Genomic DNA, 16,908 nt, shown 5'->3' on the forward strand with positions numbered 1-16,908 from the left:
TAAGGGTGGTTCCACAGAAATGTTTAGTGTTTGGTTTCGCCAGCAGTCTTGAAGTACCTTTAATGAAAAAAATATACTCTATGGAAAATATTGTGGTAGAACTGTTGAAATGATTATGATTGCTTTCCCAACAGTTAGAGCCGAAACATTTCTGTTTGCTCAACCGAGAGACAAAGTGGGTGTTTACCAGAGCTTTATGGCGTCTTTCCTGTGAAACGTGTCTCTTGGGTATACAGGGCAAGCCAAAGGCTTTCCTTCTCCTGTTAAGGAAAGTTCACTGATGGACGTGCATCAAAGAGCCTTGATACTGATCATAGTACTTTTATCTGCTTGATGTTGAATATTCCAGAGGCCTGAGGTACAAGAGTACTGTTTCTTTAAAGATATGAGAGAGATTCCGCTTTTAAAAAGGGGGGGTGTGTGTGTGTGACCACAGTCACACTTAAGATTACACAGAATGTCTGGTTTGCAAAAGAAATCCAGATTTCCTTGGCCTGTAACTGGCTATTTCATTGACATTCAAAAGGTATCACTCCTTATCTTTGGACAGATTATGTTCTAGAAGGTCTTTAGTCAGAAGTCTGGATCAGGAGGAGGCTTAGCAGCACTGGGCTTGGGGCTTGTCTCTTGTTAGGTTAGCATCTTGAGTGCATGACCTGATACAAATCTAGGGAGAAAAGATCCTGTCTTTCTGCTGATTACCAGGCTTACTTGAGAACTGGGCTTTCTGTACCTTGATGGTGCTACTGGGAGCACAACAGCAGCCTCTCTCCAGTAGCGGAGCTCTTACTGCTGGGTGAATCCCTTGCACTCATCCAGTGAGTAACATCAGACCCTGGAGTTCCATGTTCTTGAGACCATGGTCGAAACCATGTTTTTACAGAAGTCCTTAAGTTTGTGTATACACACACACACATCTGTGATTCCAGTTAGGATTACTGTTTTCATACATGTGCAATAATATTTTTAGGGTTTATATGTGGGACAAAGGAAAACTCTTCAAGCATATACTTCTTAAATTAGATTCTCTAGCAGCTAAGTAATTTAATACAAAATAGAAACAAAAATCCATAGCAATGGTAAATACAACCCTTATGCCTCAACTTTGAGTGTTGCTTGATATTTTGCATTTGAAATCACTTTTTTAAACCTCATTGTCCAGCAGAATGGTATGTCTAAACGGTTGGGGTCACACACCACTTCATTGTAGAAGTGGTAAGAGATGCTCAAGAAGGTATTCACACAAGTTCTCCAACGTTACCCTGTTCAATACTTTGGCAATGACAATCTCCAAGTTGGCAGTAGGCTCGCCTGCAGCATTTTCTTTCCATTTCTCTGAACGTCTGTGATGCATATCTTGGTATGCCTATAATTCATCATATAACCAAAAAAAAGCACTTACTGTGTCGGAATGTCAGAAGTCTAACTGGCGATGCCAGTGGCAGGATAGTCCAAAATCCTAATCCTAATTTTTCTAGGGTTCTACAACATCTTGGTGGGTTCCTAGAACAATCAGGTTTTGGGTTTGGTTTTATTTTTGTTTTTTGGCTGGGGTGTGGTCCTTCTTTTAATTTGGTTTGGGTTTGGTTTTTGGGTTTTTTGGTCCAGTTACAAACACTTTTACCAACACCACTGACGGCGCCAATTTTTTTTTTTTTTCTTTTTTTTTCTCCAGAAGTGTCAAATTCCCAATAACTTATTTTCGCAGTGCTCTCTGTCTCTCTGTTCTTTCCTTTTTTCTTTGGCTGTCCCTGATTTTAAGACAATAATTAACTGTTCAGCAAGGCAGGACAGGCCCGACTGGGCCCTGTTGGGAGGTGTGGGTGGGTCCCGCATCCCCGCCCCGTCGTCCCCCCCCGCCCCGTGCAGCACCACGGCCAGGGGCCGGGCCCCGCCGGCTGAGCACCATGGAGAGGGGCTCCCGGCGCCAGCCGCTTCCCTCCCCTCCTGGAAAACCTCCAGGGGGAACTCCCCCTCTCATCCCAGGGGTAGGATTTCTCAGGTTTAATATAACGTAGGCCCGTGGAAGATGGGATGGTAGAAGACGTTTTCTGTAGTTGCGCTAGAAGAAAAGCTCGGGCTCTTTCAATATGTATTTATATAGTGCAGTCAGAGCTAGATTCTTTTCACTGAAGAGAATGTAACTTGAGCTGGAACAGCGTACATCAAGTTTTGTAGATAAAATTTCATAAATGGAATTCTTTATGAATACAGAGGTGCTGTTCTTTCCCTGTGGCATATCATTTCATCCGAATGAATTTGTTTTACCTCCTCACCTGTACTCCATGACATTCAAAGGAAACTCGGTTTTGCATGGTCGTGCTTTATTAAGCATTAAAGTTACTACTTTAACTATTCACATTGTCCCCAGGTCGATCTTACTTTGTAACCAGTCAGTGTAAAAAAACAGATTACTTAGTCCTGCAGATCCTTGAAGTGAATGACCATTTAGCTCATCACATTTCTTCTTGTAAATGTAATGGTTCATCCTGCCAAATCATATCTGACTTCTTGTGAGTTGCTTCAGGAATATGTCAGTATCAAAAAAATCTCAGTGCAGCATGTTAAGAATTTTACTCTCAAACCTGGTGGTACAGTATCTATTGTTAACAATACAGGAAGCATATTTGGGCTGATAATGATTTTTCCTATAATCGTTAAGGTAATCCTGCTCCTCACACAGGCCAGGAATCAAAAATAATTAGGTAATGCTTTGATGTAAAGGTTTGTTGCTCCCCTCGTGTTTAGTTAGGACGCCGCTACTGAACTTTTTAACTGTTTGTTTGTTTAAAGTCTACTGACTTTACAAAAGAACAAAAGCTAGTATTTCTTCTTTCCCCCAGACTGGGCATATTTTGGATTAAAAATTTTGGATGACTATTAGTTCCATTATCAGAAGGATGACTTCTTCATACTGGAATAGTTAGAATATTTTATTGATACTGAGCTGGTGGGCTCTTCCTCCCTCATCTACATTATTTTAGGGAGAATTCTCAAGACTTGAGAAGAATTGTGTAGATATTGAATATTTCAAGATGGAGTGATTGTTATTGTTCCATTCTGTAACGTATCACAGACCTGTCTTAAGACATTTTTTTTTTGTTTTGTTTCCCTTAGGTTCAACATGGCTAGTACATTCCAAGAAACACCTACACTTGAAGCTTCTTGTTCAGAAAATGTTGATGCTAACCTGTCCTTTCTACCTGAAAGACTGAGAAAGAAACTGCTTCCTTTTCAGGAGAAAGGCATCATATTTGCCCTTCAGAGAAGTGGCAGGTAAAATCCTTATTTTATCCTATACTAAAAATAATTATTTTAGGTAAATGTAAATTAATTTTAGAAAGACTATGCAATACCATCAGCTCTTACGTGAGTTATATTATAGAATTTTTTTGTAAACTGTAAGATAATGTGGTTTAAAATGAGGGGTTGTTTTGGTTTTTTCCCCAGAGGATGAAGAAATGTTTAATAACGCATTATGCAAAAGAGGATTGTAGTATCAAAGATCTCTTCACGTAAGAGGAGGCTGATATCAGTAGGACCATCCTTTTTGTCATGTTAATAGAGAATTCTTAAAATAAGTTAATTCACATTTGTTTCTTTAGTTCTTAATGGCGTGGTAGAGCTGTTAAGAGAATGACTAACAGATCTCGATGCATCTGTGTGGTATTCTATTTTAAACTTCGTACAATTCTGGCATGTAATCAGAGTGTTCTGGAACTCACTGAGCTGCAACAGCAGAGCAGAAGAAGCCTTGCAGAGTGCTCAGTTAGCAAGTACAGCAACTGATAAAGCAGGCATTCAACAATTAAGTACCTGATAAATCAGAAAAATCGTTTATGCAGCAGAGGCTGGAAATATTTTCCTGAGTAAGAGTCTGTTACTGAGTAACAGGGGCAAAGAAGAGGGAAGGGAAATGCTATTTCCACATTTATGAATTTTAGAAAATTTAGGCCAGTTCAACCCAAAGCCATGAAACTGCTGTATGTTGTTCTTTTGGAAAGTAATGACATTTTAGAGGTCTGGCACAAATGAAATTATTTTAGCTTAGGTTTTAAAGAAGGACAAAGTTAGTTTCTGATCACTTCATCATCTTGCTCAGAGCAAGAGGCTTAGGGCATAAGGGGTTTGCTTGCTATTGTTTGTGATTTTTTGCAGGAGAAAAGAAATGTGTATCTCTTTCTCTAAAGGTGAAAAATTGGAAAGGAAATGTTCTTGCAGTTATGTGGAACCCTTGATCAATTAAAATTTCCTCTGAAGATTTTCACTTTAATTCTCTTCGTTTGGCCAAAAATCTTTGGCTTTTATAACATTGCTGTCTTCAGGAAATGAAGCAAGACAGACTAGGTAGCAGAGTAGAAAGGTGAGCCCAGCCACTAATGTGCAAACCTGAGATATAAAAAGCTTTATGCTGTGTTGGCATTAACTTCTCCGTGACAACTGGTCATATTAGGCACTTTCCTACTGCACAGCGTTGACAGTGAGATGGAATGCATACAGTTTTAATGGATCACTAAGACTTTGATAAAACAGACAGCAAAATCTACACTGGAGTTGAATTTAATAAATCTAAAGCCCTTGGCTACCATGTTTCGGGTGATCCGATTCTAATAAGGGGAAGGGAGGTTTATATATTGTGCAATTGAGTTCTCTTTGTATACTCAAATAGTGAAATAACAGAAGACATTAAATATGTATAGTTTCTTTACTGTTAATTAGTGCAGTTTAGTAGATGTATTTGAAAGTAGCATAATCTTTTGCAACAGATTATAAAATATAGATGTTCCTCAGGAAGCAGCTTAACTGTAGGACTACTTCATTATCAAAACTGTTGAGTAATATGGCATTTATGGTTTTTCTGTGGCAGGCATATGAAAGTATTTTCATCATGATTGCAAGAAATCTCATTCCTTCGCATAGCAATTCTATATGTTAGCTGGGTCAAATTGAGAAATTGTGTGCACTCTCTCAGCCAGCCTCTGTACAAAGCAAAATTTATTAAGTCAAACTTTCCTGAGGAGTATTTTTTTAAATCTATCCCTTGCTCAGACAGATCTAATTTTCTTTCTGTCCCAAAACAGAGAACAAGAGCCTCTGCTGCTTGTAGCTGAATTTTCTTATTAGTTTGTCCGCCCTTGGCTCACCCAAGTCTTTCCCTTTTGTGTAGTCCGTAATGATTTAAGCCTTCTTTCAGTATTCTCAGTGGTATATTTTAGCAGGGTCTGGTACTTTTCCATAAAAGTATATTTTCTAGTTTTAAAACTGTAAACATAGGACTTGAACTCAGCAGTATGTGCATCTCAGCTCCTCTGTCTTCTCTGCCTCAGGCAATGCACTCCCTTTGCAGTCATCGTTTAATCCATGCTTTGCTGTAGTGGCAGGAAACTGGTGTAGAGAAAGTGCTTTTTTGTTGGCTGAAGAGATTCAATTAATATTATCTTAGATTAGACAAGCACCCAGCGTGAAAAGGGACTTATTATTAGAACAAACTTATTTCTTGCACGAAAGGGGCTGGGAGTAACCTATTAATTCCCTCATCTTTTCCCTAAGCATAAAATAAATATGCTGTTTTGATTTGTGCTTTTGATTCATTAGTAAGTGAATCAAAGGCTTTTTCAGTGGGTGCTCCAAAGACATCATCTAGACTAACAGAGCCTGCCTAACACTTTTCTAGGAAATAGTCAATCTAGAGCCAACACGGCAGTGTATAGTTCAACATATGGTAAGATACCTTTTGGCTTACAGACATGCCTTAAAGGTAAATAACTGCATGGTGCTTATTCCTTACTAGGGATTATTCTTCAGAAGTGCACTTGGGGATAGGTACCTAGGGATGGAAACAATGTTTGATCTTTATTTATAACCTCAAACATTAATATGCAGAAAAGATGGGCGCACAAAAATTCTGTGCTTGAAAACTTTTATTTTTTATGCTTTTCTTTCAGGAAAAGTGCAAGTTACTTTTAAAAACAGCATAAATGGGTATTTATTTGTTTACATGTGCTTTTAACTGTCTTTTAAATACAGAGGAACAAACTTGTCCCTTCTAGGCACGTAAACTCTTAGCGATAGGCTTAGGGAATATTTAGGGTTGTTAGGGTCAATTGTGTGTACGCTGTTGGGAGGTGGAGGTGAGCAATTCTCACTGTTGCTCTTTGTAAGCTGGTTATTAGGCCGAGTTGGGCACATGGGGACAAATCCCCATTTCCTAAGAGCACAGAGTAACCCAGTCACAGGTGAAGATGCATAAACTGAAAACCTTAAAGACGTTATCTTGCTTTACGGGTTTAGTTGTTCTGAGCAGCAGAGTGTAATTTTCAGGCCTACTTTATTCTTCCATGTAAAAATCTCTGAAGTATGCAGGAGGAGGCTGACTTGAGAATGAAGGCCTAAACAATACTGAGAAGGTCAGCTGTTAATGAAGAGGAAGCAGCAGTGTCAAAGCACAGTACTCTGGAAAAAATGGTACAGGTTTGGGCAAAATATCCAAAATGCAGAGATATATGGGAAAATGGCTTGATTATATTGATAAGGATTCTATTAAATGTCTTTTAAGCCCACATCTCTCTTTGGATATTAGTAATTTTTACGGTTACTGTTCGCTAACACAGTACTTGGAAACTCACAATCTCTTCTTACCATGTATTCGTGTTTTAGCTCATCTCTATAGAAGTGTGTGACTTGTATTACAAAACTTGTATTACAAACAGTTTACCCACCTGAATATACCGTACAAGTCAAAGGCATGCTAGTGTTTGAAAGTCATCTCTCTTGCTATTGGGTAACATGTACAAACCATATCACTAAATGCTTTGTCAACTTTTATAATGAAAACTGTTAGCGTGTGATTTGCAAACATCATTATTTAGCATTGCTTGCCTTCTTGACGGTAATTGAACAAAATGCCTTCAGACACTCAGATAATCGTTTTCTTACTAGAAATGTTGGCAGAACAATTAGTTTAAGCCATCTTGCTTGGGGATGTGAAAGAGGACTAGGAGATATTTACCACTCACGAAATAAGCTTTTCCATTATAATTGTATGCTCAAACCGTTTTACTGGAGCAATCTAGTTTCCTGCTGTGTTTTCTTCTCACTTTCTTGCATAACGTTCAAGTGCGTTAACATTGTAACCTTTATTTTCTGGCAAAAAAAAAGAAAGATTTTTTTGATATAAATTTATCTAAATATTGAAATGCTTATTGATACCTTCACCAGGATCTGTATTTATAGGTAACTTGCTTTTTAGTGGTACCTTTGCAAGTTTTAGTGGTAATACATTAACTTATATGTTCTGGAGCATGTAATTTTGAGTTTCCCATACATGTTGGCTTAATGTTGTTTATTGAGTATAAACACAGTAAGAAAGCAGTAAATGGCAACGGATGGCAATAATATGATATGCAGAGTTCATATCTGGCATTAGGAGCTATCAGTTTTAATGAAAGGGTATTTGTTTTGTTAGTCAGTCATTTTCTAGAGTAAGAAAAAGTTGTATAGTGTTTAATATTGTTTTGGGTGGTAGGCTACAGAGAATCATTATGATAGTGAGCTCATTAGAGAATAGACTACAAGTGTCCCCTATTATAATAACGAGTCAGTTGGCTGCACTTCAAAATAGTACATTTTTTTCCACTGACTGAGTCTCTGATCTCTAGCAAGCTCCACAGGAGAAATGCATAGTTAATTCTTTGTTAATTAAAATGTACTTTTAGTTCAAAACTTTATCAGTCTGCATAGAAATTAATTCCTCCCTTTTCCTCAAAGTAAATCAGAAAAACAGAGGCTCAGATCAAAATTTTCCTCAAAGCTTATGAACGCAGCTAAAGGTTCTAACTCCAGTTCCTCACTGGAAAGGTAGAGTCTGCTGACATTTTAGTAGGAAGCAAATAGAAATGTTTAGAATTCCCAGGGACAGTATAGCCCTTTGTAGGGCCAGGAGTTTCTGATATAAGTCATATTTAAATTCTTGGACAGACTTCTACACAAATTTCTTTAACTTTCTAGGATGGCAGTAGGAAGGAGTGATGAGAATGTGCAGAAATTGAGACTAGATTTCTGTGCATCACAGTAGACTAATATTTTTTTTTCCATTGAAATTCAAAGTTATCAAGTTCTCAGAAATCCTTATTCTGAACCTGCTTTGTTGTATCTCATTCAGACTGCCTGAAGATAAAAAAAAGCACCCTATAGTCTGCATGTTCCGAGTGTTGGGCAGGGGTGCGGGAGTGGAAATGTGTCTTTTAATAGAATTTTTTAGACCTTGAGGAAAAGGTTAAGCTTTCTTTGCCTAGACTCTGAACTAGATAGCCTGAATCGGTATATTCTTCTGTATTAGCCATTGAATAGTATGAAAGGTATCATTTCCATTTGAGTGTCTAAGGGAATTATATTTCTAGCTGTTGGAAGTTGATATAAGAAGAGAAAATATGTTCAGTCTATGTTTGCTTCTATGCACATTTTAGTTTGTGCTAGAACAGTAGGTCCTTTTCTTTTACTTTTGTTTAACTCTTTTTTCCCTTTCACTCTTTTTTTGTCACTTCTACTGACTTTGGTTCTGTTTTTTATGTTGTCTATTAATCTTTCTTTCTCCTAGTGTATAATGCCACTGTTGCTTTCTGTCTTGTATCACCATTTTAAGTTACCAGGGCTTTTTCTTTTCTTTTCTTTGCTTTTATCTTTACTGGTTTTGATCCATGATTACTGATTGATTTGCTTTTTCAGTGTATTTCTTTTCTTCAGTTTCTTATCTTTGATAGTAGCTATGAATAAGAAAATTTCAGAGAAGAAAATACATTTTTCTTCCATTTTCATTTTGAAGCACTAAGCCTAGATGCATGTTTACATATCTGTTACTGTCTATGTGTAATTTTTCTGTCCTTTGTTTGAAAGGTCATAGGTTGCTGCAAGTCTATGTTGCGATGAAACGCAAGACCAACTGCTTTTCATGGTTGTCTAAAATCATCTATTTTTTTCAGAATCAGCTACATGTTCTAAAGCAATACTTAACAAAAATATTTTACAGGCTACTCTTGGGTTGTCCCCCAATATTATTTCTCAGTATTTCTCTTCTGGGAGACGTGGCATTGTTATTTTCAGTTGAATTTTGCTTTACTGTTTTCATCTCTATTACAAGTCCTCGCAACACTACAGTCTATTAGTCTGTTGTACTTAATGTCTTAGGTTAACTTAAGCAAGTAGCATGCAACTTGATTTATGCAGTGAAAACATGAATCATTGATTTCTAAAGGAAGAGAAATGCAACAGAAATAGTTGACAGGGAGAGTTCATATTTTATGGAGCTATGGCTATTTCATAATTATCAGTATATTGGTTTTGACATCAGTATTTATGGAGAACATAGAGCATTTATAAGAATTTTTCTTCAAGCTTTATTCATATTGGCCTATTTTATTTTTGAGTAAGTTGCTGAAAATCTCAGTGATCATTCTATTTCCTTGTAAGCACATAAGGACAGCTATTGTTCTTATATACTGCAGATAAGGATGGTGTAAATATCAAACAGGATATCCTTTAATAACGCCAAATGTTGCAGTGTCACTGCTGTTGTGAGACTGGAATTAATATGAATTCTCGTTATTAAACTTGTGACTAGTTTGATCTTAAGTTGGAGAGTTCAGAATTGAACACAAAGAAGATAAATTCAAAAACAGACAAGATGAAGTTAATCATAGTCTCTTTTGGGAGATCTACTTATTCTCTCTGGTTTTGTCACACTGACTTTGATAGATGCCAAATTAATTAAATTTACATGTTAGAAAATGAAATTCTGTTCACATTTGGGTTTGGGGTTTTTTAGTCATGTCTAGGAATATTTCTACGAATGTTTCATTTTTATTTTAACTTGTACTTGGTGACTTGAAGCATCAAGTGCCATCAACAAGTGTCTTCATTATTTGTAGATCTTCAGATCAGACAGAATTGTGAATAAAAATAATTGTAACTTTTTAATGTGATTTCTGTCTCTAGTCTCAGTAGGTTGTGGTTAGATAGCCTGAAAGAGATGTTTGAAACAAGGCATAAGTCTCTTGCTAGAGAGAGAGTCTCTTGCTAAGAAGGAGTTCTTCTTTTATTCCAACATATTCAGCAACTCATTTTAGATATATGAAATGGTTATAATTTTGTGATAAATCTGAGTCCTTAAACCCTGCATCATATAGATGACCAGTTGCTTCTAGTCTTAGAAAGCAAAGCTGAAAAGTAATCTTTGGGGAAAAAGAATGGACTGGCTATTTAGTGAACATGTAGAGGATCAAACAGTTAATACGTTTCAGCAATTAAATTTGGAGTAGCTCCACGAGTACTGTGTTTTTAAAGAAAGGTTTCTTTTTTTAAAGATGTTGGTTCATAATGTTTCAGATTACATTTCACATCTGAGAAGTGCCAAAGGAGAGAGAAAGATGATTAAATGAAGATGCTAGCTCACAGAATGAGGTTCAGATGCAGGAAGTATGAATGAGAAATTGAGCCAAATTCTGCAGAGCTTTCATGGCCAGGGAGGCTTGTTTGGAAGTGATGCTGGAGTAACTGGGAAGCAATTCAAACGGAACAAAAAATGCATTGTCAGTAAGTGAATGTAGAATGTCATTCAGGAGAGGAGTTAAAAAGAAAAAAAAAAAAAAAGAACAGAAAAAAGCAATAGTAGTAATCTGAGAAATTACCTGATCTTAAATGTGCACTTTTAGCAGCAGGGATAGAAGAGAAAATACAGATTTTTAGAAATGCAAGGCACAATCTGTTAGAATGGAAGAGAAGAACCAAGTGAGATAAAGTCTAAAAGGTTGTTGGCAGCAATGGAGAGAGGAGAAATGAGTTTAGTGTTAGCTGTGTGCAATGAAAGTTTGCAGCAGGAGAATCCACGATGAAAAAACTATAAGCATAAGGGAGAGGGCAGCATGAAAGTGATCAGTTTTGAGTGTCTGAGACAAGCTGCTTTAATGTGAGTGAGGAAAAAGTAAGGTCTTAAAGAAGTATGAGTCAAATTCTGACAGACTTAATGGAAGTTGGAAGGAGAGGAAGAACACGGGCAGAAGAGAAAACTGCCCCAAAGGTAGCTGGGTAAGCAGTTGAGATCCACATGCTTTATGGTATCTTTGTACCATGTTGAAGAGGTGACAAGTTAGAGTAGAGGAGATAACGCAATATAGAGAAGATCAGCAGAATTGCTTAGTTCAGAGATATATGTCAGAAAAGAAGTGAGATATTCTGACAACAGTTGAATGGATGGTTGGTTTTGAAGTATTTGGAAGGTACAAAAGTATTTTGAAGTATTGGTATGGAGAAGGAGCTACGTGTAGGAGAAAACTAACCACTGGGTTTGAGAGCTTGGGCTACTGGAGGGAAAAGACATGGAATCTGGGAACTATTGAAAATGGAGAAACTAATGATGAGACACTTCTCTAGGTAACTCTTTTCCCTGTTGCCTGATTCAGCTGCCTTTAAAGGAGGAAGACGTGAAGAGAGTAGTTATTCTGCAGCTCTTGCAGTGCAGATCACTGCAGGGGGAGGGTCCCTTGGGAAAGAGGAGTTTATTGGAAAAGTAATGAGAAATACCTGAATTTCATTAGACTACAAACTAAGGAAGAGCTACTATTGATCACAGGTATTTCAGTCATGCCAATTAATAGCAAGGTTAAGGTTTGTAGCCTAGATTGTCAGTAGTTGAAATTAGTTGATGTTATTCCAACTATTCCAGTTAACTGAAGTCAGTTTTTCTTGCATTGAGTTAGTTGGTGAACCAATTTGTCTCTGAAGCCAGTGACTGAATAGGTAAAAAGTTTTCACTGTCACTATTAGGTGTCTTCTTGACTAGAATTTTTATCGGTTAAGAGTTCAATTAATATATTCTAAAAACCTATTGAAGTGCCTGAGCTTAACCTTCAAATTAACCACTTTGGTATGTGTTATTCCACACATCTTTGTCAAAGCTAAAAGACTAGAATATGTTGGCAAAAGTGATTTCATAGCTTTCAAATCTTAATAAAGTATTTCAGAATTTTTTCTCAGTTACATGTTGAGGAGTGTTGGAGAAAAGCATAAGACAGCACAACCACTCTCCTCTACACTCCTTTAGAGAATCATTAACTCTGCAGATGTGGCAATTTAGTGCATCTTACGTTAGATTGAAGGTTGTTTTATATTATTTAGGGTTTTTTTTTAAAAAATACCTGGTGTAGTTCAAGAGCAAGGGTATCATCTAGTTTAAATCTTCTGGGGCTCTATTTTTGGTGAAACAACCTTGATTATTTTTGCAAGGAAGTCAGCTCTCTTTGTTCTAGTTTTAGGACTGTGTGCTGTGATTACTGACACACAAATGTAATGGTTGCTTGCGCAGTTTTATATAAAAATGTACTAAGTTCAGATTCCTTAAATAACCCTTGGTTAAGATGTTAGTGCTAAAGTGTTGGCTTGTGAGTAGGAGGTAAATTATATGTTGTAGCGTTATATAAAACTGACTCACATGAGTAGGTGAGAATCCCAAGAATATCAGGACACCCACACTAGTGAAAGAAAGATGCGAGCTTCCTCTGTACAACATGTTCCAAAGACTGCATTAACAAAACCAGCTTTAATTTCTTTGAGTAGTAACAAAATTTTTCAGCGTTTTAAGAAATGAAGGGCTACTGCTTTGATGGTTTGTCTTGGAAAATGCGTTTAAAAGTGAAGGAGTTTGTTCTGAAAAAGCTACCCGCAGTTCTATTTTTTTTCTGGATATACAGCTGTTGAAAATTAATCAAAAAGTTAAATTATCCCCACAAGCAAGCAATAGTTGTATTGGATTGCTATACCCCTTTAGCTTTTAACCCTCCATGTCAGGAAGCAAAACTGTCTAGTTTAGAGAGGATATTATTGCAAAGTGTCTGTAGTTACAGGAAACCTCTAGCACTGACTGTATGACTTAGTAGGGCTCTTGGTTACATAGACCTTAGATATATGCCAGTGTGGTGTTAATCGAGATCCTTGTGAGAGTAAATTCAAAATTAGGTTGTCTTTGCAAAGTTACCTTGCTGAAGTAGCCATAATTTACCAAGCAAACAATACAGTTAAAGTTTCTTAGATTAATATTGCTAACATTTCAAAAAGGGTGACCTGAAGGTAACCCTGACGCACAGAAATAGAAATTATTTTCATTTAAACAATTTTCCTTCCCTGAAGTCATTTTATGAAACTGTTTTAGTATGAACTTCTTTCTGATGCTGTTTTCGTGTGGCTGTATGACGTGCCACAGGAGCTCAGCCTCAGTTTCCTTCTACTTCTCCAATCAACTCATCTGCATAAAACTTTAAAGATTTACCTCTCCTTCTGCTTTGCAAAGCTGGTTCCAGTCTTCTTGACATCAACACAACCAGGAGCTCTACCTGTGCTCTTTGAGGTTTGAATAATTATGCTTTCTAACCTTCCAGAGGCAGAACTTTAGTGACCAGAACTTTGACAGGGCTAGGTTTTGGTTTTCTTCCTTTGTTCCTTCACCTATTTTTTGCTAAATTCTGGTTTCTCTCCCGGGTGTGCTGTAGTAAGAATCTGTAAGTGCATCTTTGCTTGGTGCCTGATACAAGACTGTTCTGATAATGTGTGCTAATTCATGACGGTCTGGTTCTGAGGTTGACTCATCCAGCTTTGTGTGGTCCCTTAAATTACGTGTTTCTTTACATTTAGAAGAAACCTTCGAACACGGTGATGGGGTTTGTGTATAACCTCAGGTGCTTGCATTTGTTCTCTTTTGTGTGGGGGTCAACAATAAGGTTTTGGACTTAATGTGCACCTGAGGTGAACCGACACAGTAGACTCCTTGCTCTCTTCTCCGCATGCATCTTCACTTATCAGGATATGTTCTCACACAAAGCTTCCTGGTTTGCTCTTTGTGTTTGCATTTTAATGGAAAATGTCGGGTTTTTTTTAAAGCTAATAGATCTCAAAATGAAAGGTTGTTAAATCCTGGTGGAAACCAGGCTATGTGGCTCCCTTCTATTTATGAAAGATACCGCTGTGTCCCACCGCTAACCCTACAACTGCAAAAGGGTTAGGAATGGTAGGAAGATTGTAGCAGCATGTACAATGCGTGCCAATGAGATTCTGATGCTTTCCGTTAGGAAAAAATAGCAGATTTCCTTGATAAATGGAGAGGAATTCAAATGCTAGCCACAGGATTCACTGTGAAGAAGGGAAACGTTTAAAAATTAAATGGGAAAGAATCAGAAAGAATTTGCCATTGACTGTGGTGCTTTTTGCACAGTTGGACTTTGCTGCTGAGACTAAGTGTAACTGAGACATCTAAAACAATTTTTTCCCCTGCTTTTCTGAAACTTTTGACCATGTGGGCTGAGCTTTTAACAGGATATGAAACTGCGTATCATAGCTCTGATTTATATTCTTGGATAGAGCTATTATTAAGTTGTCATATGAACAGATGGGATATGAATGATGAAGCTCAGATTGGGTAACTACCAGTTGAGAGGAAATGACTAATTGAACTTCAGAGAACAAGAAGTCTGTCTTCTTGCAGTCAAAATACATGAAACAAAAATACATGTTTATCCCTTCAATGTAGCTGAAGATCTGTTTCTTCTGCTTTGACAGCATGGAACCTTTACGTTCATGTTGGCAGCTTGTCTGACTGCAGTAATATAGAACATACTGAAGTCCATTTTAAATAAAGGTTGCATATTTTTAAGGTTATGTAAAGTATTGCTTTTTAACAGCTTAGTGCAACTATTAGATATCTTATGAGTTCTGTGTGATCTGGACTATAATGGTGGGGAAGTTCTTTACATTTCAAATCTAATTGTTGTGATTATAAACTGAGAACACTCAATGATTTCCCTTTCAGTAATATAAGCTATTTTTCATTGCCCTAGAGTCTAATGAAAAAATTTTGGACTTCTTGTATTTTATAACTACATTAAGCAGGCATCTGTAGGGTTCTTATTCTAAAACTGTGAAAACTACAGAGCATGAATGCTCTACAACACATTAAGTCATAAATTAATTTGAATATCCTCCGTTTCCACTTACATTAGTTTTATTAACTTTTACCTGTATCATAAGCTCATCTTGTGTGTCATGTCAAAACTTTTATCAAGTGTGTCAGTACTGTTAATTAATTGGCATAAATCAGCAATTTTAAAACTGCAGCACTTCAGGAATTCAAGTATGAACAGTGTGGCTCAAAGCAGTGATTCATGTTGCTAACGGTATCATAACAGATTCAGATTTACAGATTAACACATTTGGATAATCTAACTGGAGCTTTAAAAACAATTTTATGCACTTGGTTCATATCAATCTGTGATGTGTCTAGTCAAATGTTTACATGACTAAAAAAATGTATGGGTTGCAACTATAGGAAGAAAACCTGAAGTATTTATGCAAAGCTTTTTCATCATTGGGTGGGATAAGAAAATGAGTATTTAACTGTGGAATCTCTATTTGTATTGGTACTGCAGAAACAAGGAAGATGAAACCATGTTGATCACTTCACTGTGATTATCTCTTAAGAGTGGTTATGTTATGGATAAAATTATGGCGGTTACTTTGTGCTTCCATTCATTTACCAGCAACAAAATGATGAGTTTCTATATTTAAAAGCCAGGAACTTTGTTGCTGCTACATAAGAAGATTCACTTCAGATATGTTAAATGGCAGTTAATAGACCTGAAAACAAAAGATACCCTATAGCAGTAAAGATTCTATAAGCACAGTCTGAAAATACTGCAAAAAGAAAAACAGAACAACTTCCTATTCTTCAGCAGATACTCAAGTTGTCAGTCTTAAGTGGCTACAGTTCAGTCTAATGAAAAAAAATCTGTTCCTGTGGTTGGCATATTGTGAAGACTTTTTGTTGTAATTGCTCTTCAGCTTCTGATTGTCAGAGCAATTTGTAATTCACTCTGAATTTCTTCATTTTTACTTCTTAACCTAAAAAAACAAAATGAGGGTCTAAGTGGTTACATATGCCGAAGAACAGTGCAATAGGGTCTTATGTATTCTCACTTTGATTTCTGTGTGTCTGAACTGGCATAATTAACATGTCATTATTTATGCAATTCTACTAAAATACAAGTTGATATGCTGAGAAATACTGTATTTGTCAGCAGAAGTTGGCAAGGAACATTTGTATTCCTGTCCTCTTTACCATATTTCCGTACTGCCAGATGCTACTTGGATGCAGGGTACTCTCAGTTATTGCTATATTTTTTACATTTGCTCTCATAGCCTTATATTAAATATGCTGTATTATTGAAGAAGGTCTTTGGTTTCTTCTTGAGGTGCCTCTGTTCTGTAGCTAATTGCTATAGTCTTACTCATTTTCTGGATTTGCGTAAGGAGTTTGAAAAACGCTGCAACACTAGGTTGTTGTGCATTCCAATTGATTTCAGGCTTTGAACTGCTTTTAAAAAACATGATTAATGTACTGAAAGCAGTTGGCCTCTGAAAGAATCTGCCGGAAGAAAGGCTTGTTTTGTAAACTTCAATTCACACAATTAACAATGAGTATTAAATGAAAAAAAAAAAAAATCAGTCTTTGAGCAAAAACATTATTTTAAAATTAGAATTGTGTATTAGTTGTCTGCAAATAAATGTCTTTGCCCAGCTGCAAATCACAGACATTAAGGCCCCACAATCATGAGCTGCCACTAAAAATAATTCTCTTCCTGCCTTTTTTCCTTTGTAAATCTGTGCAGACTTGGGGGTTTTGTTTTGTTATGTTTTCTTCCTCTGTTTTCATTGCTCCATCCCTAATAACTTGGGGTGGGGAGTGTGGTTACAAAGCTATTGCAAGCACATAGTTTGTTACTTACAAAAAATTCAGTTGTATAAGATATGCTTTGAATTCTTTTTTATGTTAGTTGAAAGCAACTGATGAAATTGGTAGACGTCAAAATTTAC

General features: G+C 36.8%; 1 protein-coding gene across 1 annotated transcript in view; it reads left to right on the plus strand.

Annotated features, from left to right (window-relative positions):
• The first annotated feature begins 3,124 nt into the window (after positions 1-3,124).
• ZRANB3 (zinc finger RANBP2-type containing 3) overlaps positions 3,125-16,908 on the plus strand; it is a 47,550-nt gene continuing 33,766 nt past the window's right edge. Inside the window, exon 1 of the mRNA XM_074145400.1 lies at positions 3,125-3,276. Within this exon, the coding sequence (XP_074001501.1) occupies positions 3,125-3,276 (152 nt within the window). The remainder of the gene's footprint in view (positions 3,277-16,908) is intronic.

The sequence above is a fragment of the Numenius arquata genome, chromosome 3 (genome assembly GCF_964106895.1).
Source record: "Numenius arquata chromosome 3, bNumArq3.hap1.1, whole genome shotgun sequence".
NCBI classification, from domain to species: Eukaryota; Metazoa; Chordata; class Aves; order Charadriiformes; family Scolopacidae; genus Numenius; species Numenius arquata.